Here is a 27,358-nt window from a genome sequence, read left to right as displayed (position 1 = left end):
ACAGAAGACGATGACGGGAACCAAGGACTATGGGTTCCATCTTGTCAGCATTTAGTTGTAAGAAGTTTGCGCTCATCCAGGCCCTGATGTCCGCCAGGCAAACTAACACAACACGGGTGGACCTGGAGTCGAAGCTGGAGGAGGAGTAGATTTTTGTTCATCCGCATACATGTAGAAGTTTATCCCGTGTCTGCAGATGACATCGCCAAGAGGAGCATATAGATGAGGAAGAGGAAGGGGGGGCCAAAATTGGAGCGCTGGGGTACACCACAGATGACTGCGCGGGGCCGAGAGGAGAAACCATTTGAAGAGATGCGTTTGCTGTGAAGAGCTAGTGACTTAAGTATTTCTGTCCCACAGAAGCAGAGCGCTCTGAAAGGAATACGTTTGCAGAGAGGTTATCTGCAGTTGAGGCCATTGCAAATGCCATCTCTGTCGTGTCAAGTAACAACAGTGGTAACAGGACTGGACCATCTAGCAGTAGGAGGTAGGTCTAAGCACATACATGAGGATTATTCTGTTATTGGGTGCTCAGTATAAATGTAGCTATTAATTGATTCAATTAATTAATTGATTCAATGCTTGACATTAGCTATCTTTAGTTTGAAATGTCATGCCTTATACAAATTTCTCCTTCCAAGTTTAAGATTACGTGAAATGATGAGACGCTCACTTCGAGCTGCCGGCTTGGGACGGCATGAATCGGGTGCTTCATCCACTGACCATCAGGACCCAGTATCTCCTCCTATTGCCCCACTTAGCTGGGCACCAGATCCACCCGCAATTGATCCAGGTAACTCTTAGTTCACAAAAAAATTATTTATAGGAGGGTAGTTCGATACTGGTAAGAATAAGTAAGAATCACTTCCAACTTTCCAATTAAAAGTAGTTCATCCTTCAAATTTTAATAGATTTGTGAAATATCAATGTGCATAGACAACTTATATTGAAGTATATAATGCTGTTTCCTCATATTTGCTGCTTGAATTGTTTTGATTACCTCATTATTTAATTGCATGCAAATCCTATTCAGGTACGCAAGCAAACAGTGACAGTCATATTAAAGTACAGACTGACTCAAATTTTAACCTTCTCATTGCTGTTGCATAGGACATTTGATGGAATGCCTTTATCACCCAAAAAAAGTCGAAAGATTTTATTTTTCAACTTGAGAAACGTCTCAGCGTTTTACACTTGGGCTGTAATCTGGAGATAATGTGTCTGCTCGATGATAGATGCTACCACTTTCTTCTGCATCTGCCTATGTCAGGAGAAGGTTTGGTATCGGAACCAATGTATTTATCATCACAGTAGTTTCATTGATCGACATAATCAGAGCTTCAGATGAACACGACCTTCCGGTCATTTCCTTTTATCCTTCCAGAATACCAAATGCTGTCTTCTGGATTAAATCAGGATCAGACAGTTTCTTAAATGTCAGTTTCTTTGATATCTTAAGATATCAAAGCCTTCCTTCTTGGTGTAGTATTCTAGCTGTTGATCATGTCAGTTCATTCCTGAGTGGTCTGTTCAGTTAAATTGATGCTGTTAACCGTTTCAGGATTTGCACACCGAGCTTGCGTCCTTTCCAGTGAGTGTCTGCAACACTCATACTTAGCAAGATGAATAGCTTGTTGCAAATAATACACAGATAGTATGAATGAAGACAAAATCTTCAACAAGGGTGGAGCTGCCCCTTGTGTTCTCCCTGATACACTGATTCAGAAAGTTCATTGATGAGCTGGTCTTTCCCACTTGTGTATTCCCAATGTTGGGCTGATTGAAGTTTCTCTCCTCTCCCACGCACCCCACAAATCAGGACTACCCTCTTTCTTACACATTTCCTATATGTCAATATGATAGGGCATTCTTGTTACTTTGGCCTGGTGTAGTCTACAGCAAACTCCAAACATTATTCTGTCGCTTTCCTTGAAGTACATCTAATCAGAATTTTATAGCAATGTATTGCTGGCCCTACTAGCCTAACCTTCCAGGCATCCCTTATTTGTGTCTGCTTTATTCTTTCCCTCAGCTTTCTCTTAACCTCAAGCATCAGTGTCTTCTGTTTCAGAGCACTAGTTTTAGAGGTTGAGTTGGAGTCAAGTGCTGTATTAAAATTTACCATCCAACAAGACTGAGTGAGTTTGTTGAATGGGGTCCAGCGAGAGAGTTTAGTTTTATCTTTTGCTATTCAGTTGTTCCTTGTATTGATGAATATTCTGTTTACTGAAAGACGGTGACATTGATTTTATCCTGGCACCTGCGGTGGGATCTCTTACCACAGCTGCATCTGGTACTGGACAAGGACCCAGCACATCTACCATACCTGGTGAGGAATTGAGCTAATCTCGTGCTATAACTGCAAATTTCTTCTTCTGTTGGTGTTGCATAAACTGTTTTAATCTCTAATTTAACTTGATTACCAAAGCATATTTTAACATAATCTGGTGCGATTTGAGATATGTGAGGGTCTAGCTCATTCAGCAAATTTCTGCATATAAGTAAGTACCTCGTTAGGAGGCGCAAACTAGAACACTGAGTTTAACGGTTCACAGAAGCCATGTGAATATTGATTCACTGCTCTCCATGTGTCGTTTTATTCTGGTTTTATGCCATAGCTCTTTTTCTGTTTCAGATCCTTTTCTCCTGAGTAAACTCCTGATATATGGGGAGTTGTATATCCTTTTGAGTTGACATTATTGAAATTTGATCAGCATTGAATTATTTATTTGCTCCCTTTTAGTGACTTAAAAAGGAAGAGGAATGATAGGGGCATGGGGAGTGGACACAAAGTTCACCCTTTTAATAAAATACTAGCCCTTTAGGAGAGACTCTTTGCACAATATTTAGGAATGAAAGACAACATGGTCAGTTAATTGCTGAGAAATGATGGTTCCAGAAAATGTTTGGAGCTCCAAAAGGAGTCTATGGAACATATTTCCCTCTTTCCCCCTCTTTCTTGCCTCCTCCTAGTCTTCCTGATGACACATTCCTTGTATCCCAAGAGAATAGGAAGGTAACCAGTTTTCAAACCTATCCCAGTACCGTTATTAAGCTTCCTACCACTAGATGTGAGGTATCTTGAGGCAACTCTATGCTAAAAATATTTTTGCTTTTCTTTCCCCTTGATGGTATGGTTTGACATTCAAAATTTGCCATTTCACTGGGCGGTACAGACCAGTAATACCAGATTTGTAACACCATTTAAACACAGTTTGCTAATGTTGTAATGTTATGCTACTGCACTGCGCACACAGAAATTTACAGACATTACAACCAGTGGAAAAGGAACAGTTACTTGTAGGTTTGAATTACATTTACAGTATAGCTTACATTTATAATAATAGGGTTATTATTAGAGCTGGATTTGGAGTTGGAAAATTCTATTGTACATCATTATGGTCAAATTACGATGAATAGAGATGAATATAAACATTATGTATTATCAATATCTTCATTTTAGAAAAATCTATTTAAATGTTCGCTTCCTATTTTTCATATTTTATTTTTCAGGTCCTTCAGCTGATCCACCTGTAGTGGAATCAAAGGATAGAAAAGCAAATGCTCATCTAATCTTAAAATTACTTTGTGAAAGTGTGGTACTGCGACCTTATCTTCGAGAATTGCTCTCAGCCAAGTAAGTAAATAGCACATGGTGCTATTTATGGCACAGACATGAATAGCCCCAAAATGTCACAGGAGTCACTTGGAGATGAACTAGCTTGTACTGTAATTGTATCTCTTCTTAATCAGCACATTGAGACTTTTAATTTGTGATCATAGTCAGTTTGTGGAAATGATATTGCAATTTGGGCATTGGGATTTTGATCAGTTCACAACTAGTGCTTAGTTGATCAGAGTAGAGAGGTAATGTGGGATCACAGAGTGGTTTTCATTCTAAGATTGCTCAGCAAGTAGAGGTGATTGGTTAGTTTATGGGTGATTGATTCCACCAGATTCATAAATGGATAGCATCCTTTTCTTCAGCGATATTGAGAAAACCAAAGGCTGGCTATTTTTTTTCAATGGAACACAGGAGGTTGAGGGTTGGAAATCATTACAAATAACTATTGAATTTGGAGCAATAGAATGATTCAAAAAGAAATTGAATAAGCATCTGAGCGGTAAACGTATGAAGAGAGAGCTGGTAGATGGGATTAATTTAAAAAAGTATCAGAAAAATGGATTGCGGTAGCACAAACATGATGGGACAGAATTACCTCTGTGTGCTGAAATGTTTTGTTTCTTAGCCTTTTATAACATTGAAGATCTCTATTAGATGATCATATAATCTTTTTTAATTCTAATGAAAAAAAAACTTGGTTTTTCAAGTCTTCATAATTGATACCTAATCTCAGGTAACTTTTTAGTGAATATTATCTTGTATAGAGGTCTGTTTGAGGTAAGGTGTGGTCTGCAGGCAAGTACTAAACTTTATGTGATATGTATAGTTTGTAAATATCCAAAAAAAAATAACATAAAATCTTTACATTTGACATAACGCCTTTCATGTTGGGAGGATATCTCACAGGATTTACTGAAAAGTGTAGTGACTACATTTTTAATTTTCCAGGGATGCTAGAGGAATGACTCCATTTATGTTGGGTGTTGGTGGGCGAGCTTATCCTGCAGCAATTACCATTCTGGAAACTGCACAGAAGATAGCAAAAGGTGAACCTTTTTGAGAATCATGCACAGAATAATGAAGTACTTCCTGACTATGTTTTCACAACTTTGGTTTATGATAGCAGTTTGATCTTCAGAGCTTGCCTGATTTCTCCATGTTTCCAAAGCTCCTGTCTGCAAGGCATCTTCCTCCAAATCCTGACAAAATCCCTTGAGGTTCCACTGTGTTGCTTCCAGCTCCTCCAAAGTTCTTATGCCCCTCCTAGTCTTCCTAGTTTTGCTTTGGAGAATGGAGACAAGTCGAACTATCGGATAAGTCTATCGCAGAAACTTGTGCACCACCAAGTAGCTAATAATTAAGGAGACTTGGTAGCAGATTACATGCTTGCTCTTCGTGCTACAGGCTACAAAGAATTTTACAGCCGATGCCATTGTTTTTTGCTAGTAGTACAGGTCTGTCATCGTACTCGGCAATCTTATTTGGGTCACAGATGAAACCATTTACTCAAACTTTTGGCTGTGAGTTTGTATTCATAAAACAAGGATTTTTATCTTGCCCATTAACCCCGTTACTGGTGTTGCTTACCATGTTAACCTTCTTTGTTTAGAATTCATTTATTCTTAAATTAAATGACTATTTTTCACCAGGTGATGTTTCAGGTGAAAAGGAAGAGGATGTATTCATGAGTATGATTTGTCCACCTGGCACTAATCCAGACGACTCTCCATTGTATGTCTTGTGCTGCAATGATACCTGCAGTTTTACGTGGACTGGGGCAGAGCATATTAATCAGGTATGTCAAAGAGTGTAAATCCAGCTCATTCAAATTGATATTCAAGTGTTGTACACTATAGGTCAAATTCCAGAAATATTCAATGTGCTTTATGTATTTAATTGTTTGCCACTCTTTGAAGTAATGGTTTCTCATACAAAGTATTCAGGCACATTGATTAGACTGCACCTTTAAGTACATTATTTAATCAGACTGCACTCTTCCCCTTAAGTACATTGATTATTTGTTTAAACGTTTGAAAGAAAATCATTGCTCAATGAAAATGGAGGGCTGTTCAAGTGAGAGAAAAATCACTAGAAGATTGAACTTTAACTGTTTGTTAGTGGATCTTATAATATTATTTAATTCCTCCCAATTCTCTGCTGCATTTAAACCTTCCATACTGTAATACGTGTTACTACTTCTTGCCTTTGAGGGCAATATTTGTTCATCTCATTTAGTTCTTATTTTGGTTAACTAGTTCATCGACATCTGGTTAGATTCTATGTAATAATCCCTACATTTGATATTGAACCTTATCAAGTTGACAAAATATTTAAAAGCGCTTCAAAGGAGCTCCCCCTGCACTGGAGTGTCAGTACAGACTATGAGCTCAAAGTCCTGAACTTATCTGGAACATGTTCCATGGACTGGAATATAGGGCAATACAGGACCATCCTGTAAAATGTGGTTGTATGGGTGCAGTATCTCAAAGGTGCATTAAAATAGCGTGTAAAAAATGGCTGACATACGGGTTGTTAGTCACGATGTGCAGGAAGTCCTTAACATGGTGAGTTCAGTGGTGACGATAATGTTAGCAGAGTTATATTTACATTGTGCAAGATATGGTATTCGTGATAATCTGGAATGCAGAGAGGTATGCTTACCTCTCTGCATATCAATTTAGGTGGTTCCTCACACATTGTACAGTGTAAGAAGTTGGTTAGGTTAGCCTAGGGTCACCTTCCCCATCCCCCGCTCGGACTCGAGCTCCGCCATTGTTAAGCGCTCTGAGCCGATGCCCGGCGTGGAGGACGCTATGTAAATGCAAGTTGTTATTGTTGAACACCAGAAAGCAGATGAGCAATGCTTCCACTAGGCCTACATCTAAGAAATCCTGCCTAAACCAGGTCACCCTAATCTTTGAAGGCTTTCCAGGGGATAATTAATACAACTGTAGCTTGCTTTACACTATTTTCTGAAATGCACCACTACTCTTATTTTTCTCAGCACCAGTTTTGTATCCACATGTCATATACTTATGGCTTTGATGCTCGATTTGTTGTCTCAAAACAAATGGCTCACTTCTGGTTAGACCTGTTCAGCACTTTACCGTGACATTCTGCACTTAATCCAGCAAACTCTTAGAAATAATTAATTTCAATTAAATTGAAGTGTATTATCGTAATTATGCCTCACTCTTATGTATTTACAAAAAGGCATTGTGAGAAACCTTCTATTTAATAAACATTTAGGGTGATGGGGGGGTGGTAGCAATATGATTTGCATGCTTCATCTTCAAATAGCAATGGTTTCTCCCTTTGAATGGTTGTATCTATAAATATGTGGAAGTTGAAACTTTTAAAAAAAGCCACAGTGGATGACGATTGAAAATTTGGATAGTCAAGTATATACTTAGTGTAAATTGTACATTGTAATTTTTTTGTTGGCTTTTGCTTAGGATATATTTGAATGTAGGACCTGCGGATTGCTGGAGTCTCTGTGCTGCTGCACAGAGTGTGCAAGAGTATGTCACAAGGGTCATGACTGCAAGTAAGTAATTGAAATGTTACCTGAATATTAGACTGGCTGATATTATAGAGCTTGTCTAGATCATTTGATTTCTTTCTCTAGGTTATATTAATTTGAAACAAATTGTAGGTTCAGAAGGAATAGCTGTAGAAAGAAACCATTTTCATTTTTATAGTGCTTTTATTATAGCAAAAGCCTCAGATCTTAACAGTAATTGTTAACGTTGGAAACTTTCCATTTGTAGAATTAAGAAAGCGGAAAGCTTTCCCAGAAAGCAAAAGAGCTCTGGGGCACTACCCTGCTATTGATGGGTATCAAATGCAAGATGTTGTTGTAAGAATGTGAACCAAATGTGCCATCCAAATATGCAGCATATTAGTGCTTCAACCAGCTGAAACCTCTAGGCTACTGCAACATTTTCAGTTTTTAGAATTTCCAGATCTGGTTAAAGATGCATAGGGCTGCAACTTTGGAGAATTTTGGACAATTTGGATAATATTGTGAGTACTGTAGAAATTTAATTAAAAAAAGAATTGATTAATGGCCAAAGTTATATGGTTTCAGGATTTATGAAATAGGAAATGCAGCTCATAGAACATGTTCCCACAATAATACAGTAATGGTGAAATGTTAAATTGTAGTTTAGTATTTTGATACGTAACTTTTGATGTGCTCTGTTTTCAGGCTTAAAAGGACATCCCCTACGGCTTATTGTGACTGCTGGGAGAAATGTAAATGCAAAACTCTGATTGCGGGACAAAAATCTGCTCGTCTTGATCTACTCTATAGACTACTTACAACAACCAATCTTGTAACTCTACCAAATAGCAGGTAAATATTCCTTTGTGGTAATGTGGTACAACTGGATGTAAACACATAACTCAATCCATTTGTTACCGTTCACTTTATTCTCCAGGTGCACGGGGTCAAGTTTCTATGGAAACTGAATCTGCTGTTCAGTTGAATTACATCTTACTGCTTTTCACACAGAGGTGAGGTTGAAGAGGCTCTTTGGCTGATTTAATCTCATCCTCTTCATCCTAGTTATTGATCCAATGAATCATTGTTGGACACCCTTGAGGCTAGCAAATCCTTCCTAAGATTGGGTGCTCAAAACTGAACACAGTACTATAAAAGGATGTCTGCCTAGGACTCTCTTGAATTGGAGCACTTCCTTTTATGTTCCAGACTTTTGTTATAAAGCTCAGCTTTATTGATTGTTTTCTCCACCTGCAAAATAGATTTTAATGATTTTGTGGCTTTATGTTCTTTGTCTAATTTAGCATCTTGAATACATCTAGAATGTCTTATAATCTATAAGGTCTTCTATACAATGTTTCTTTAAAGGCTGATAAATCCTAGATTAATTAATCGTTTCTCATAGTTCATTGTTCTAACATTGGGAATCATCCTTGTTGTTCAACATTCTTGTGACCAGATTTTTGAGTGGATACCAAATATCTTCTACCCTACATGTAACTCCTTTCTAGAATTGAGAAATTTGCATTCAGANTTTTTTCCATGCAGGGGTGAACATCTACTGCTGTTCCTAGTACAGACTGTTGCTCGGCAAACTGTGGAGCACTGCCAATATCGGCCACCACGAATACGAGAGGACCGGAACCGCAAAACTGCAAATGTTGAAGGTTTGTGGCAGCACACAATCAAATTTTATTTAAAATTACTCAATTTTCTATAATCCAATAACCACTTGCATTTATATAGCGCCCTTCACACAGGTAGTGCCTCAGAGCTCTTAACAATGGCAGAGTTTGATGCCAAGCGGGGAGAAATGGAAGGTGACCTTCAAACTATTTGAGAACATTTTGTAAAGCATGCAGAATTCCAATGCAAATTAAAATATCTTTCGGAAAATTGTAAAGATTAAGGTTTAATTTTTTTCTTTCCCCATACACACATAGTTAAAAATTGCAAATGAATTTATATTTGTCTCCTTAACTTACCCTACTGTTCCAAACTGCATTTTGTTTGTGGCACGTTTGTAAATTGTGTCTAGAAAATTGGGAAATCAAAAATCATAGCTCTGTATTGGAAGAGATCATATCTATTATGCTTTGGATCTAAAGGTTAAATATTTATCTTTCAAAAGCATTCCATCATATCCATGAGGAGACCTGACAGTTTGAGTGTAGTAAAAGTCCTGTGTTCATTCTAACTTCATTAACAACTTTACTAGTTTGGGTACTGGTTTTAATCACAGACTAAACCAATATGGACTGATCGCAGTATATTATTGTCAATTATTTTTCTTAATGGTAAGTAAATGAGCAATAAATTGTGTGGCATAACCACACATCAATGAGTACAGTTTAGTTTCATTGGAATTCTTGCCAATACTTGCAAAATTCCTGAAGTTTTTGTGATGGTAATGCATGATGTAATACAGAGCATGCCTATTAAAACACATCCTGGTTTGCAAAGAGTACAGGTTGTGAAATTATTTCTGGCACTTCTTGTACATAGTGTGCATGCAGTGACATCAGAGCCACTTCTGGTGCTTAGGGCTTGATGTCAATGGCAAACTGACGACTCTTTTGGATACCTCTGGCCATCAAAAGAAAAAGTTGCTGTCTATGCACTTTCAGAAGGCAGACTAAATTGGTGGTGTATTTAATTTGGGGCTGTCCTCTTATACGCTACACGCAAAGATCAGTGTGCCATGCCATCTTGCTTGTTTTGGCGTTCTTTCTGCCTCCCACTACTTGTATTTTGAGAGATTCTGACAGTCCTTCCCAGGATCACAAGTTGATAAAGGAAAAATGCAGTAACCTATCGAAAAAAGTTTGTTTTTAAAAAGGTTTAACTTAAGCTGGTTTTAGTTAACTATAAGTTAATGTTTGATAGTTGTTTCGAGTGCTTTGGGAATGCATTTCATGAAAGTAGAATGAGAGGAGTGGATTTAATACCCAATTGAAGGAATTTGTATAACTAGTTTGAATGAGATAATATTTTTTCAAATTAATAAAGCAACTTATGGTAACCCTGCATGCCAGAGCTACCATACTTGTGGAGTCCACTGCTTAAGTGGCAAGATTGGATCCATAGGTTTAAGTGTTGATGAGAAATTGATTGCAATTTTTTTGTTCATCCTCTCTCAGATTCTGATATGCCTGATCATGATTTGGAGCCACCTAGATTTGCCCAACTGGCCCTGGAGCGTGTCCTTCAGGACTGGAATGCTCTGAAATCTATGATCATGTTTGGTTCGCAGGAAAGCAAGGACCCGTAAGCATATTTGACTTGGATTTTTGCTGCATTATTGTATAGAAATGAAGAAAGGTAAATAAATTCTTAGCTTCTTTTTGTAGGCTCAGCGCAAGCAGTAGGATTGCTCACCTCCTACCAGAAGAGCAAGTCTACCTTTCTCAACAGAGTGGTACAATCCGGCTGGACTGTTTTACACATTGCCTCATTGTGAAGTGTACAGCTGATATTTTAGTAAGTACTTTTTTGGGTGTTAAATGGTTTCAGCACTTTGCAGTTGAATGGTTTTTGTTTTAATGGCTAATGGATGATTTGCAGAGGGATAATGCAACAGCATTTACTCCAAATGAGCTCTTAAAACTTTGAGTGGCAAGTATATTGGAGGCTAGATTTACATTGATATAATTTGGACATTGATTTTTTTTATCTAACGGTAGGGGATGTCCGAGAGAAGAGACGTCATCCATCTTTGGTGTACCACGTTTTATTAAGATTACCTTTTTAGTGGCCAAATTGAAAATCAGGTTTCACTTGTGTAGTTTTTCCTACGTGGTATTTTCAAATGTGTACCAAACCAATATCTACATGCTTTATGATGTACTGAATCTTTTAAAAATATTTTGAAGCTTTTGGACACTTTACTTGGAACGCTGGTAAAGGAGCTGCAGAATAAATATACACCAGGGCGTCGAGAGGAAGCCATCACTGTCACCATGAGATTTCTGCGCTCGGTTGCAAGAGTGTTTGTCATTCTTAGTGTAGAAATGGCTTCATCAAAGAAAAAAAAGTAAGAACAGTATATTTGCATAGAGAAATGTGATGCAAACTTGTGCATGTATCTTTAGTTATGAATAAAAATTAATATGCTCAAATCTAGATCTTACCAGAAATGTGAAATAAATATTGTAAATTTGGAACTAGCTTTTGAAATTTTATTTTAACAAGTGTAACAAATTAATGTGCAATAAGTTTGTTTTAACTGGAATCGACTCTTCATTCTGGTTACCTCACAATAGAATTTACCATTAATCTAAGGCTTTACTTAAAGTCTGTTTAGCTGAATTACTGATAAACTGCATGCATTTCCTCAAAAGTTAATTTCATTGTATGTCTTGACAAATGTAACTAGTGTTTAATTTAATTGTGAAATCCTTTACACTTTTAGATTTGTGGTCACTATTTTGAATATCCTCTATCTTATCTAGATGGGTTCATAGGTACCAAATAAATGAAATGACTTCCAACAGTTTCTCCATTCTTGTTTTTTAGCAACTTTGTACCTCAACCAATTGGCAAATGCAAGCGTGTGTTCCAAGCTCTGCTACCTTATGCCGTAGAGGAGTTGTGCAACGTAGCAGAATCTTTAATAGTCCCTGTTAGGATGGGTATTGCACGACCTACGGCTCCCTTTACATTGGCAAGCACTAGTCTAGATGCTATGCAAGGCAGTGAGGAGCTGTTCTCAGTAGAGCCACTTCCTCCAAGGCAATCATCTGACCAATCTAGCAGGTAATATTTTCATAAAGCCTTGTTTTATGCCTTTTGAAACAGTAAGTGTGTAAATGTGTGTACTTTACAGTTTTGCCTGTTGAATGGTGGTGTGTATTGTTCTAGTAATTTGCCATCTTTTACAGTTCTAGCCAGTCGCAGTCTTCCTACATCATTCGCAATCCACAGCAGAGGCGTATTAGCCAATCGCAACCTGTTCGTGGCCGAGATGAGGAACAAGATGATATAGTGACAGCTGATGTGGAAGAGGTAGATTCGTTAACTTACTTTGTAAAGGTAGTTGACTGTAGAAAAAGAAGTTTTACTTGATAATTATAAGCTATTTGAGGAAATAACTTCAAAGGGAATGCAATGGATATTTTGTATGGGTTTTCAAAAAGTGTAACTGAAGAAAAGAGGCTTGAAGAAAATAAAGACACATGATATGGCAGTAAAGGCAATGTGGCAACTCGGGTGGAAAGTTACCTAAAGGATTGAAAATGAATTGGGTTAAAGAGATGTTTTTTTAGTCTGAAACGATGTAAAAGGTGTCTCTTAGCGGTTAGTGATAAGATCATTGTACATTGCTTTTTTTGGCATCAGGTGTCTGACACATACAGAAATCATTATCATGCTTAATTGAAATGAGTTCCATACATGCATGCACTTTCTCTTTGCCTGGAATGGAGTACCGCTGTGTCCTTGGTGGAATGCATTCTACTTATATAATTGTCCAATTATATATAAATTTAAATGATCTGGATTCAGGGATAATGGTGTAAAATATCCAAATTTGCAGATGACACAAAATAGGGATCTGAAAAATTAAACCATGCAATTGCTTCTCGGCTCTAGCGACTAAACGAGTTCTAATAGAAGTGTACTTCACTGAAGAATCCTTCAGACTATGTATATTAAATTATTCCTCGTTGGAAAACATGTCTATTTGCGGCACCTAACTTGTTTAAAATCATTTACTGAAGCAGCCAATGAAAATCTGAATTATAAGGTGCCCTTATTTTTCAGTCTACTTGAGTATCTAGCTATTTACTATGCTTGTGGCTCAGTTTCTGTATGGTTTTCACATGACCTTGTACTGTGTTCCAGGTTGAAGTAGTGGAGGGGGTGGCTGGTGAGGAAGATCATCATGATGAACAGGAAGAGCAGGGTGAAGAAAATACAGAAGCAGAGGGACAGCACGATGAACACGATGATGATGGTATAAAATTTATGATTTAGATCTGCGCAATTTACAAAATTCCATTCCAGGTATTCCAGAACACTTTCTGCAGAACAAGTAGAATCAATCTAGTAGTTTCTTGCTAATTTGAAGCAGGTAAAACAGCAACATCCACTGATGTAGTGGCTTGCAAGTAAGATGAAAGGTCTCGAAGCATTTCACAAAGACGATGGAGATGCCCAAGTAGGGAGATGGGAGGTTTAAAGATGTTGACCAACAGCAAATCTTAGCTGCACGCAGTGCGAAATTGAGGAAAATCAGTATTAAAATACTAAAGATATTCTAAAATCCTGATACCCTAATATGTCTAAATATTTGGGAAAATGTGAAGCAACCATAAAGCATTTTAATAATTGTAATAATCTTTACATTTTAAAATGGATCTTATCCACAGCCTGTACCATTTTTTATACTTCTATTTTCTGATCCCCTTTGTTTTAGTGTCCTTTTAAATTTATATTTTAACAATTGTTTAACTTTTTTCTTTAAAACATTACTTACATTTCTACTTTCTTCCAGCACCCACTGTCCCATTTTATTAGTAGGAGAAAATATTTATGGTCAAGAAAAAAACTGCACCCAACAAAAAAAGCTAACATATCATAGATCTGACCAGACCAATTAGGAAAATCAGAAAGTGAGATACATAAATGAGTCTTGGTGGTGCACAAATGGATAAACATGTGGTACTGCATTGTAGGAGGTGCCGTACTTTGGATGAGACATTGAACCAAGGCCCCATCTGGTTATTAACTGGACGTTAGGATCAAGAAAGAAATAGGTTTCTCCAAACGGTCTGCCTTAGCTGACAATCCAACAATTAAAATTGCACTTGATGGCTGTTTTGGGGATATTACTGAGTGCAAATTGGTTACCATTTCCAACCACAAAATACAGTAACACAACTTTATAGCGTATCTTACGAAGTGCTTTGAAACATCCCCTGCATGTGAAAGGTACTATGTCAAACAGGATCATTATTTGTTTGCTGATACTGTCAACATGAAAATAACTACTGAGCAAGGTATAGGAAGATTGTCTACAACTGTATTCAAGTATGGTGTGTGGAGGGGGGGAGCAGCAGAGGGTGCAAAATTTGGTTAAATGAGCGTAGCTTATGACACATGCTTGCCATGAAGTGGTAAATGTGGATTCAATCTAACTGCTCTTAATTTAGTGATTTAGTGAATCTATTACTTCGGTAATGAACCCTAGGCATCTTCCCATATGAAAGGAGAATTGGCGAGAGCTGCTTTTATGCAATCCATTAACGACCACCATCTGGAGCAAGTCATCCAGTCATGTGGTGTTCTGCTCCTCTTCAGCCAACCCCCGTATACCCACATGAAGAATGTCCGCAACATAAATCCATACTTATTTTGGGGGTACAAGTTTTAAATTTTGGAGGTTTATCTGAGTATGTAAAGGAACTTCTGCATTCTGAAGATTCATGCTGGAGTTTGTTCTTTTGTATTGTATATGATGATCTTGTTTGACCAGGGAGTGACATGGAGCTTGATCTGTTGGCGGCAGCAGAAACCGAAAGTGACAGTGAAAGTAACCATAGCAACCAGGATAATGCCAGTGGGCGCAGGAGTGTTGTCACCGCAGCTACGGCAGGGTCTGAAGCAGGTGAATTAAATTACATTTAATTAGAAATTTATAAATAAACTGCTGCATAAAGTATTTTCTGCGCTTCCCCCCCCACGTATAAAATGGAACATCTTACAAATGTTGAGGTTCATTTCCCTGCTGTTGTGTGATGGCCACAATGGCAGATTTTACACCTGATAACTTGTAACACTGCAGGGTAACCAAAAAGTTGTGATATCATTACAATGTCTAAAGCTTAAAACAGTTATGATTTTTTTCAGATGATGGGATAGTTATTACGACTTTTTGGTCACCCTGTATGATCATTGCAAATAGCATTAATGCGAAATTGTGCTGGTAATAGAAGCCTTGTATAACCATTGGGCATCATCTTCAATTATAATGTTTACCTCGGGTTTCTAATTGTGAATATGCAAATCTCTCTTGAAAGCCAGCCAATTGTTTTCCTTTAGAATTGTAAAGCTATTCTTTATCTGCCTGTTCCTCTACAAGTGTGCTTTTTTTCTTTATAATGTTATTCATCTATCATGGCTTCTTACTAAGGTGCCAGCAGTGTCCCAGCATTCTTCTCAGAAGATGATTCTCAGTCCAACGACTCCAGTGATTCTGACAGCAGTAGTAGTCAGAGTGATGATGAAGAACAGGACACGTTTTTACAGGATGAACCTTTGGAAAGGACTACCAACAGTTCCCATGCAAACAGTGCAGCTCAAGCTCCACGCTCCATGCAGTGGGCTGTGCGCAGTACACAGAACCAAAGGTCAACCAACACAACTCCATCTAGTACTAGTGCTCCTGCAGGTAAGTTATATTGGAGAATGCTGTTCATTATTAACTATTCAAAACCGCTTCCAACATATTCCTATGCAAATAAGGGCATTAGATGTTAGTGAAACGTACAATTGCCTCTGATATTTATTCCTAAATTCAGAAATCTTTAGGAATGTAAAAAAGATGAATGAGCAGTGATGCATTTTTATTCTGACTGGACTATTTTTGGAAAATTGTGTAAAGGGCCAGTTTTGATCGGTTATAGAAATGTCTCAAAATTGCTACGTGAAGCCTGCATTTGATTTAAATTAGTATATTTTTTGTTAGTGAACAAATAGTCTGATCATTTTGTTTTGCAGGCGGCTCAGCGGGTTTGATTTATATTGACCCGTCCACTTTACGGAGAAGTGCCACCATTAGTACAAGTGCAGCTGCGGCTGCTGCAGCCCTGGAAGCCAGCAATTCCAGTAGTTATCTCACATCAGCAAGCAGCCTGGCAAGAGCCTATAGCATTGTCATACGGCAAATCTCGGACCTCATGGGTTTAATCCCAAATATAATCACTTGGTGTACTCTCAAATACCAGCTGCCTTGAAAATAACATACCAGGATGCCATTAACTTGCAGGTTTGTTCTATCAAGTAGTAATAAAGTAAGAGGATGGTTTGAATGTCGCAGTACTAATTAGATTTTTTAAAAACCTTATGCATATAATTTACTAAAAAGCAAATTTACTGCAGTTGCTGTCAACTGCTGCAGAAGCACATATTACATAATTATTGAAATGTATAGCTTCCCAATTGTTGAGTCTTCACATACTCGTCTGCCTTATTTTTTAATATTAATGTTAACATAATAATGTTATCCAAACTGGAAAGGAGAAGAGAACCGTAATTTCTGTCCCTTTTTAAGAGTTTAGCACTACTATGGAATAAGAGGAATGAAGGAAAATGCAGGGAAATGGAATTAAAAGACTTACCACAATTTGAAACTGGTAGGAACAGACTCTGCTGAAATTGCTGCCCCCTGTTGCTTTACCAACCCAAATAAAGGAAGCCCTACCACCAGAGTAGGAAGCTCACCAATACTGTGGACCAAAAATGTACAAAGAGAATAACATTTTAAAATAAAGATCAAAAATTAGGGGGAATGATTGTTCACAAAGATCCCACGTGAGCTTCTATCGCATGTAAGCAAAAAGCTGCAACAGCTTGAACCTTCAACAGACCTCAGGAAAAGGGAGGGCAGGAAGAACATCACCAAGGCTTTTATACTTTCCAAATGTTCAACTCCATTTTAAACATCCCAATCAACTTTATCAGTATGATCTTCTAGAACAGTACGTTTTGCATTCATCTGTTTGAAGAAATGTTTTTTGATCTCACTTCTAACCATCTTGATTATAATTTTAAGATTGTTTTGGATCCCTCAACTATGTTGATAGGAACATCGTCTATAATATGAGGAATTTACATAATTAGTCTGAACCTTCACAGTTTAAGATGACTAGCATTAATGTTGCTATGTTTGTCTTGTTTTCTTTTTCTCCCATCCCCCAAGTTAGTATCATTTATAAGTAGTGACTGTACAAATAGTTGATACTCTAAATGCATTTCAGCATTCATAAGGATTTCACTCTGTTCCTGTTCTAATGTGGTATGCACTCAGTTTCCTTCTTGTGTTAACTTTTTAGTGTCCAGCTTTTTCCTTGCTCCTTGGACCTTTTAAATGTGTGCTCCTAGGATGATTATACACTAAGCAGTGAAGGTTGCGTTTGTATTGTAGTCTGTGTGTAATGCAAATTCTTTTCAAGGGGCAAAATATTAGTTTCTTCATTTTACTTTCCTCCTCACCTCCCACCTGGGCCAGTTTAGATGAGTATTCACGTGTTCATGGACTTGTTCGTGGACTGCATTTAAATTAGATACAGATGGTAACTAAAGTATAGGTATAAATATCAAGATGTTACATATCTATTCGGTAAACTGCTAAAATTATAATATACAATGATTTTAAGTCAACTGGATTATGATCTGTATTTCTATAGAATTACGTGGAAGAGAAGCTCATGCCCACATGGAACTGGATGGTTAGCATCATGGATTCAACCGAAGCTCAGTTACGGTATGGTTCAGCGCTGTCTTCTGCTGGGGACCCTGGTCATCCTAGCCATCCTTTACATGCATCTCAAAATTCTGCTAGAAGAGAGAGATTAACAGCACGAGAAGAGGCCAGTCTAAGAACGTTAGAGGGAAGAAGGTGAGCTCATGGTTCATGAATTCATACCTGCAGTTTATTAGTCTGATAACTATTTCTGTCCCAAGTTATTGTAATAGTTTCTCCCAGATAATTGGCAGGCTTCTTGTTTTCTAGTAAATTTGGTCTTTGAAGCTCATAGAATCTCTTGAGGGATGTCACTCAACATAAAATTAATTTGACTCATCAAACTGATTGTGACCTATTCTAGTTAGCTCATCAAGTTCCTATTTTAACCAAGATAGTGATGAAATGCAGCACTGAAATCAATCTGAGCAGGGCTTTTTGGGGAGAAGGGAGGGCTCACTTCAATTGAAATTAGTTGAATTCATGTTAGCCATTAGTCATTAGCTCAGTTTGACTTGATAACCACAGTATTCTAGGAGACTAAAATGACTGCCTTTGCTTTCCTGTCTTTGATTATTTCGTTTTCGTGCTTTATTTCTCTTGCATGGCAGAATGAGTACAAGGCAACCTACTCTAGGTCACGACACTACCTAAATTTCGTTACCTTAAGCTTGCTACTAAATGTTTGTTCCTTAAATGTGTACTTAAATGTTTCTGTAATTAGTGGATAAGTACAAGACAGGCTATGTGATACACATAAAAACACTATGTTGTGGAATCTGAAGGGTGATGACTCATCATTGGTCTTTCATGTTGGTAATAACCCAATTAATAAGGCGGATTGATTGAACAAATCGGTCAATGCTTGTTCCCTGCACTGTTAGCATGCAAGTATCTACTTACAAAGTACCTTCATCAAGTATTCAACTATGTATACACTTTAATAAATGGGTTTAGTTTTCATTATTTTGGTCCAGTTTTTTGTGAATGTTGGCTGTCAGTGTGGAGTCATTTGGGACATTTTAAAAAAGAATTGGACAAACCATGTAGGTAGAGGGTAATAAAAAGAGCAGGAAATTGGGATTAGAATGAATAGCTTCAAGGAAGAGTAAATATCAGTGCAAAAAAAATTGAAAAGCCTCCTACTGGGTTGTACATTTTTGTGGTTCTAAGGTTAATAATGGCCGGGAGCCAGTGTTTTTGAATCCCTGTTGAAGCATATATTGTATGCCATGTCAGAGTATTTTAGTAGTAAATTCACATTAATCTTTGCTAAAATTGTTGCCATGCAAATCCCACTGACACTTTATGCAACCCTTGTTGAAGGTTGCACAACGTGTCAGTGGAATTTGCACGGCAGAGCTTTTAAAAATAGATTCAGCAGTTTTCCTCCAATATTTTTAATGCAACAGCCAAAGTAGAAACCAGTATCAATTTAAATTGGCTTGCAAACATGGAAAGTATTTTAAACCTGAGTATATTTTAATGTAGTTGAAGATTGTGTTGTTAACCAGTAATTTTTTTCTCACACAGACGTGCAACCTTGTTGAATGCGCGTCAAGGAATGATGTCAGCCCGTGGTGATTTTCTCAACTACGCACTTTCTTTGATGCGTTCACATAATGATGAGCATTCTGATGTCTTGCCAGTGTTGGATGTTTGTTCATTAAAACACGTAGCATACGTTTTCCAGGCACTTATTTATTGGATTAAAGCAATGAATCAGCAGACAACATTAGATACACCACAGCTGGAACGAAAAAGGTAAAATTATATTTCTTCAATTGGGATAAAATAGTTATATTTATAAACCATTTGAATTTCTTGTAGATTTTTAGTTGTGCGCTTGTGGAATTCAAACTAATCTTAAAATAAAGAGACTGTTTGGAACATCTATGTTTGTTTCTGCAATCCAACTCCTCTCATTCCTCATTGGAAAGAAAATCATGACATTTTTTTAAATGTCCACGATCCAAAATTGTTGAGAGGAAAAATGACAATTTAGCGAAATTCTTTGAGAGTTTGAACTCTTTTCAAGGTGGAGATTATTTGTCTTATCTGAACACAGTTATCATTTGCAGAAGGTGAAATCTATTGTTTTGCTGGAAGATCTGCTATACCTCAAACATAAAATTATTTTTACAGATAATATTCTTAATGTGTTATATCCCTCCCTGACTTGAACTGAAAATTGGTACCTGCCCTTTGCAATCGATTTCTTTTGCCGTCCCAAGCTGCACAGTAATAACTGAACTCAAAGTGCATATTGTGCCAAAAACCTTCATTTGACTTTGGAGTATACAGTAAATCCTGTTAAGACACTTCAATGACTTGACAAGGCACTATATGCAAGTTGATTATTAACCAAAAATGATGCCAACGTGTCATAAATGCAATTTGTTGTTGTGATAACTATTTTCACCGTTGGCAAGTGAAAATATTGAAAACATGTCGACTATATTTCCTTGAAATAAGTGTATAAATCTGACTTTTTATAGAACTCGAGAGTTGTTGGAGCTGGGTCTTGACAATGAGGATTCAGAGCATGAAAATGATGATGATACGAATCAAAGTAAGCATTATTGCCCATAGTGTGAGCCTGTGGACCATTTCCAAAAGACAACCTCGCCGGTTCTCTCCTGGACTTCCGTTATGAATAATCTACTTTCCTTTTAACCACAGAGTCTGCCTGTGAATTGCCTTTATTAATAATACAGCATTATATAATTATATAATGCTTCCTGTGATGCAATAGATAAATGCAGTGGTTGATTTCTGCATTGCAGTAGGAAGTGTCATCTGCCATCTAGCTTTGTTCAAAGTCCATTAAAATGTTGCACTTGCAGGCATTGAACATAACTCATTTGTTCTCATTTATGCACACAAATAAATCTCAAATCTTTCCCCATATAGTGGGCCATTTCCGTTGGTTCTCTCCCATAAACTAGTTTGGACTTATCACCAGTTGGCTCAATTATCAGCCAATTCAATCCTTAGCTAGGTTGATTTACTTCTCAGCTAGTCTGATCACTCCTTCAGACCTCACTTTTAACCTTTTCACTCTTTGTAGCAGAGACCCATGTGCTAAATGAACACAACCTTTTTCATTCATTGTGAATGTATCTTTCTGTGCTTGTTCCATTGCGCACTTGAAAAATCTCCCATTTGCCGATTTCCAGTTTCTTTTGCGATCTTATCCCTTCAAGTTATTTGTACTAATTTCTCTATTGCCATAACATTCACCCTTTTCCAGTTGATTTTTTGTCTGTTACTTCTCTGTTCCTAGTTTGGCAATTAATGAAACTATATATTGGTGGTTTTCTATCTTGTTATTGGGTTTGGTTCATGTCCCATAGCCAGGAGCAGCATTGCCTCTTTCCTTGTCTGACTTGCTGTAGGTAACTGTCCTGAATACACCCCATCAGCTCCCCTGGTTTGTTCAGAAACATTAGGTCTCTTTGAGGCCTTTTGGATAATTAAAATCCCCCCAAATTACTGCTCCTGCTAGTCTTTTTTAACTGCCTATATATCACTTCCTCAATTTCATGTTCACTATTGGGTGATCTGCACTGCGCACCCACTATTGTTCTCAACCCTTTTACCCAAATTAACAGTTGGAATATTGTGCCACCCTTTAATGTCATGTTTTTCTTTATAGCCTCTAACGTTGCTACCCCCTTCATAACTTCCCATTCTGTCCTGAAAATTCTATGGTCAGGAATATTTAATTCCGCATCTCGCTTGCCTGAAGCCATGTTTCTGCCAAGGTTATGACATAGATTCCCACGCTATAATGCTTCCTAACTCATTTCAGTCACAAATTTGTTTAGAAATGTTACACCTCCATCTTCATTGGCCTCTGTATTTCTTCCAATTTCTGATCTATTACATGCTATGTACTGAGATAGCCTTTTTTGGCCAATGAATACATGTGCCTTGGTGAATACCTTTTTTGAGTGTTTTTACACTTAGTTTAATCCTGTAGGATATGTTGAATTTTTAATAAGAACTTGCATGTCATTATTGAAGTGATTAGTAATGACGGGATTAAAAATTGCTACGATTCGTGTTTTGATTTGGGGGCTTAATCTTCAGGTGCTGGTCTGCATGACAAGGATGACGAATTACTGTCCACAGAGGCTGGTCAGAACCATCCATTCTTCCGACGTTCTGATTCCATGACCTTCCTTGGCTGTATTCCTCCAAATCCATTTGAAGTTTCTTTAGCTGAAGCAATTCCACTTGCAGACCAACCTCACCTTTTACAGGTAATATGGCAGCACTGAGCTATACTTCTATGAAACCATTTTAAGCTTCAATGACACTTTATTGTAAAGGGCTTTCTAGCATTTGCTGAAATTGTTTCTTGTAAAAGTTAAGCCTCAGTCTGAGAAACCTTTCATTGTAGAAGAATGGAATTCTCTTTAAAAGGGAATGTAAATGACTATAGCTGTTCAGTTCTTCTTTTATCTTTCTGTAGCCCAATGCTAGAAAGGAAGATTTATTTGGCCGTCCAAGCCAAGGTCTATATTCGTCATCTTCAGGCCTTGGAAAAGGTGTAACAGAAGTAACTGTGGATAGAAATTGCCTAGAGGTGAGATTCATGGTTTAATCTGGTCTTCAAAACAAACCAGTTTTCTCATGTGTGAAGCAGCCTTGGTTCTGCTGGTTCATTTAGTACTGGGTCATATTGGTATTAAACGGTAGCCTTTCAAATTGTGTAAAACTTGCATTATAGACTGCTGTTCAGAAAAGGTGTTTAAAAGCCACTTCATGGCTGTTTGTGGAACATTGTGTGTAAATTAGCTGCCAGTAAATCCTGTGAAGCCCTTTGAGACATCCTCCCAAAGTGAAGGTTTTATGTAAAATACAAGGATTATTATTAATATTTCAATCCTTGTATTTACTAGAAAAAGTCAGGTGGCAAGGTGATAGTCATGACTTTAAAAAGTGTAACGTTCTGTCTGCTTGAATGAAGAGAGCTCATTTGATTTTGTAACTTTTTTTAATAAACCTTTTCTAGCACTTGTAAACCACTTGCTCTGCCAACATCTAATTAATGTCCATTTTGGAAGTATAAATACATTTTTTAAATGGCTTTTCATTGGCTCAAATGCCCTTTAGAGCTGGTGTTAGTGCCAATGAAAAGCTGAAAAATGAATGAGACTATCAGGAGCAATCAGGTCAAAGATCGAGTCAAGCCAGAAAGCACGGACTAAATAAAGCACCACATGGAGCAAGTCTGAGGGTCTGGATGAGTAAACTCTTTCTCGGTGTTCTTAAGGGTTAACATTAGTTGTACTGCATAATGAAAATCCTGATATTGCAGATGTTTATGCGTAATATTCTGGTGGGTATTTTCTCTTAGAACCTACAGTCTTCTATATGTTAGGGTGCTACATACTGGGAAATCCATACCACATATTGGGAGATCCTCAGTAAAATGATTTTGGTTACACGAGAACTCCTGAATTACCACTGCCATGTTCTACAGCAGCACTTTACAACTACTGATGGTTTCTGTCCAATCTGATATGTCCTATATTTGTGTGAGTGTATCATTGGTCTGAAATCAAAGTTTAAAACAATCAAATGTTTAAATGAAAATGTGCATCCTTGTTGTCTCTCTATCACTCATACATAGTTTGAGCAGCCACAACTAAGGAAGGGCTCGATATCCTTATTTCAAATATATTAACTTGATTGTGTCACCACAGTAAAATCCCACAATCATATTTCGGTCTATATTCAAAGCACTGCTATTTTAGATTTGCTCTACTATTTTAGATTTTCTCTGGATTTTCTCGATTTCTCGCAGTAAATGTGCAGGTTTTTCATTCCAGTGAAAATCAAAAACCTATTTCATACTTAAAAGTGTTTTTGAGGTATTTTAAATTTAAACCCCATGGCGTTTTCAGTCTCAATACATTTCAAAGCGCTTTACAGAATTTGCAGTGAAGTGGAGTTGCTGTGTATCTTGTAGGCCAACGAGGCAGCCCATCGGTGCACAGCAATGTCCCACAAACATAGTCAATTCACTTTACAGTATATTCTGTGAAGCGCTTTGTGACGTCTAGAAGATGTGAAAAGCGCTTTATCAAATGCAAGGATTATTATTTTATGAAACAAATTACTGATTTGATTTGGAGATTAGAGAATATATACTTGAGCTACATAATGCTGTGGTCAGGCTGCACCTGGAGTACTACATATAAGTCTGACTGTTATCTGTCATTTTAGGGAACGTAAGCAGACCACAGGCTCCCAAATGGATCTCAACATTCATTTAATCCTTATTCCTATCGTAGTGTGTGGACATAGTTCCTAAATTGGAGTCCTTTCTGGTGCCTCCATATAGGAAGATATGTTGTGAACAGTTGGAATTATGAACTTTTTAAACTAAGTTTAAGCAAAGTGCAGGTTTTAGCTCTATCTTTGAACGAACAAACTGAGAAATGATGTTCTTTTGGTGATGGTTGGGGCATCCTAAAGTAATTCATTCATTTACCCTGTGTGTGGATACTCCTTTTATGGTTATTTTGTCCCACAAATTGAACATTTGTACCAACTCTTCTGCTTTTAAAATAGCTTTAAACCAAACATTGCTGACTTACTGCATTGTTGTGGTCCTGTTCAGGTACTGCCCACAAAAATGTCTTATTCTTCTAACCTGAAGAACGTTATGAGTATGCAGAATCGACAGAGGAAGACGACAGATGAGCAAGTATTACCAGAAGATGAGTCTGAAAATTCACGGATAGGACCTTCTGCTCAGGATCTTGCAGCACAATTGAAGAGTAGTTTATTGGCTGAGATTGGGCTCACTGAGAGTGAAGGACCACCTCTTACTTCATTCAGGTACCCGTTCTCAAGTTTTTTTTATATGAATCATATTTTCTATCAACAACAACTTGCATCTATATAGCACACCTCACGAAGGGTAGCATCACAGAGCGCTTGACAGTGGCGGAGCACAACGCCGGGCTGGGGGGGAGGGGGGAAGTGACCGCAGTTGTGGTTGAAGAGGAAGGTCTACAATAGGAAGGGAGCTACAATAGGCCTCTGTGCACCAGGTTGAGAGAGGGGAAAATCAGCCAAGGTTCCTGTTTGCGATCTAAAGACCCTTGCTGGAAAGTGCATGTCTGTGGATAAGGTTTGGGCTCGGTGCCCCTTACAGTCGAATAGCCTGTCATTGTCCACACATCAATAATGAATCCTTGTGCAAAGGTACTCGACAGTGACCTTCACTAATGGAACCATGCGCCAGTGGAAGGAAAAGGATGTCAAATAGCTTTAGGAGAGTAGAGAAACTGGTGGGGTGAATTTAGAAACTCGTTAGAATATTTAATAACATTCCTCAATACTAACAAATAGTATCTTCATACGTATTTTAGAAACTGGTCACTCTAGCTCATGATTTTTGTTGATTCCCAGACCACAATGTAGTTTCATGGGAATGGTGATCTCTCATGACATGTTGTTAGGACGTTGGCGTCTGTCTTTAGAACTCTTTGGGCGAGTGTTTATGGAAGATGTAGGAGCTGAGCCTGGATCGGTAAGGATTTCTTCATTTAAAGTATAGCATTCAAACACCAATATATAATACTGAATAATTTGGATAAGTGCTGAAAAGGACTGTTTTAAAACTTGATTCATCACTTTAAATAGTGCAGAATAAACTTCTCTTGTTTCCTCAGATCCTGACTGAGCTTGGTGGGTTTGAAGTGAAAGAGTCAAAATTCCGTCGTGAAATGGAAAAACTGAGAAATGCTCAGTCCAGGGATCTAACATTGGAGGTAATAAACTCTACTTGATTTCATGACCGCTGAATAGTACAGTTTCAGTACACTTCTTCCCCCAACATCTGTCAGTTCTGCTAGCTCTGGTTATAAAAGATTGTATTCTTATTTCAGCTGGAGCAAACCCGTATCTTATATCGGCCATTTTTTTTTCTACTAATTTTCTACTGCCCTCTCCCAGAAGTGGAGATGCAAACAGGCATCAATACTCTTCCAATAATTTATGTTCACTCTACATACTTAATGAATGGTCCTTTGGGTAGGCTATATTTGATGAGTAGTTGCATCATAGTTGAGATTGAGCCTGCCCTCATCTGAGGCCTGAACTTCCACCTTGTCAGCCAATTTTGTCTTGTACAATGGTGGAAAATTCTTACAGCATAGAGTTGGGCAAGCTTCCTTATTCCACATGCCTCTGTTTACCTAACAGGAATCCGGGTTTTTGTCGATTGCGGATCGTTTTTCCGGGGGTAATAATTCCTTCAAATAACAATAATAATAAATTGGTCACTCAAATCATGACTGTTTGTGAGACACTGATGTGCGCAATTTGGCTGCTGCGTTTTGCTCACAAAATATGCAGTCAGTTCACTTTACAGTATATTCTGTGAAATGCTTTGAAGATGTGATAAGGTGCTATATCAAATGCAAGGATTATTATTATAAACTGATTACAATAATGGAATTCTTCATTTGAAAACCAATTTTCCCCAATAGTTGAATAGAACCAGCTTCCAGAGTAGGACTGAATTTAAGAACTTTCTGCTATTCTATGTGGTAGGTCAGAAGGAAGTCATCAAACCTGTTCCAGTTTATTAGTTCATTGCTGATCTTTTATTCCCTTTTTTCCCCCCATACCCTTTATTACCCTTACTTCCCAAGTCTTATCGATTAATTCTGCTTCAATCAACCTCTGAGCGGTGCTTTTCACATTTTTACAACCTTTTAGGTGAAAAATATTTCCTAAGTGCTCCTGTAACTGTCAGATTGAATTTTAACTCTTGTTTTGGATCCGTCTGCTGGAGCTACTTTCTAGCTTGTCAATTCCCCTCATTATGTTTGAACCACTCAGTCAAATCATTCCTTAACCTCTTCAGCTGTAGGAAGTATATTCAAGTATATCCATCCACTCATCATAGCTAAGCCCCTTCATCCTAGCTATTAATCTTATGAATAATCACTGGTTGCCCTCCCAATGTTTATATATCATTTCTATAAGATTGCCTGCCCAAAACTTAGATACCGAGACTAAGTAGAATTTTGAACTTCAGTGTTACAAAATAATGGTCAAATTAGATATGGAAACATACTCCCATAAATTACGGTTAATGTTACATCTTTTGGGTTGGTAAGGTTCCTTTTTGGTGCAGACCCAATACCTGCTACCCTGTCTTGAGTTGGATTTAGATGGTGTTTTGACCAACTGCAGTATTGCATTATTGTAACCAGTTTACAGTACTCTATGATCCAAATTTGTTAGAAATGTCTGTTAGGTGTCTATGGATGAAATCGAATAACTCAGAGCTTCAATCTCTAAGGTTTGTGTCTTTCAGGTTGATCGTGATCGAGACCTCTTAATTCAGCAAACAATGAGGCAACTCAATAATCACTTTGGACGCAGATGCACTACAACACCAATGACTGTACACAGAGTAAAGGTTACTTTCAAAGACGAGCCAGGAGAGGGCAGTGGAGTGGCTCGAAGCTTTTACACTGCAATTGCACAAGCATTTCTGTCCAGTGACAAACTGCCAAACCTCGACTGCGTCCAGAATGCGAGCAAGGGATTACAAACCAGTAAGTGGCAATTATGCCCCACGATATATACACATGTGCACTGAGTTATTTGATTATCTTTGGACAGTTTGTTTAAAATTTAAAAATGGAAGAATCATTGTCCATGTATGGAATTGAGCTTTGTAAACTTTCCACAGTATTTTTCGTAAATTTAAAACACTAATTCCTAT

The 27,358-nt window shown here is 37.7% G+C and overlaps 1 protein-coding gene across 1 annotated transcript in view; it reads left to right on the top strand.

The window, feature by feature from the left end:
- The window catches only part of ubr5 (ubiquitin protein ligase E3 component n-recognin 5), an 81,427-nt gene that overhangs the window by 42,807 nt on the left and 11,262 nt on the right, over positions 1-27,358 (top strand). The window contains 28 exon segments of the mRNA XM_007887953.2: positions 361-487; positions 642-793; positions 2,234-2,329; positions 3,514-3,637; positions 4,574-4,671; positions 5,275-5,420; positions 7,081-7,172; positions 7,836-7,982; positions 8,679-8,797; positions 10,271-10,397; positions 10,481-10,610; positions 11,003-11,163; positions 11,646-11,885; positions 12,011-12,134; positions 12,972-13,083; positions 14,605-14,736; positions 15,262-15,519; positions 15,849-16,034; positions 16,037-16,116; positions 17,537-17,748; positions 19,126-19,356; positions 20,091-20,164; positions 21,688-21,860; positions 22,073-22,186; positions 24,230-24,450; positions 25,027-25,147; positions 25,290-25,388; positions 26,945-27,188. Of these exon segments, the coding sequence (XP_007886144.2) occupies positions 361-487; positions 642-793; positions 2,234-2,329; positions 3,514-3,637; positions 4,574-4,671; positions 5,275-5,420; positions 7,081-7,172; positions 7,836-7,982; positions 8,679-8,797; positions 10,271-10,397; positions 10,481-10,610; positions 11,003-11,163; positions 11,646-11,885; positions 12,011-12,134; positions 12,972-13,083; positions 14,605-14,736; positions 15,262-15,519; positions 15,849-16,034; positions 16,037-16,116; positions 17,537-17,748; positions 19,126-19,356; positions 20,091-20,164; positions 21,688-21,860; positions 22,073-22,186; positions 24,230-24,450; positions 25,027-25,147; positions 25,290-25,388; positions 26,945-27,188 (4,140 nt within the window).

The sequence above is a fragment of the Callorhinchus milii genome, unplaced genomic scaffold, assembly GCF_018977255.1.
Source record: "Callorhinchus milii isolate IMCB2004 unplaced genomic scaffold, IMCB_Cmil_1.0 Scaffold2, whole genome shotgun sequence".
Lineage (NCBI taxonomy): Eukaryota > Metazoa > Chordata > Chondrichthyes > Chimaeriformes > Callorhinchidae > Callorhinchus > Callorhinchus milii.
This window is presented reverse-complemented; position numbering and strand designations above follow the sequence as displayed.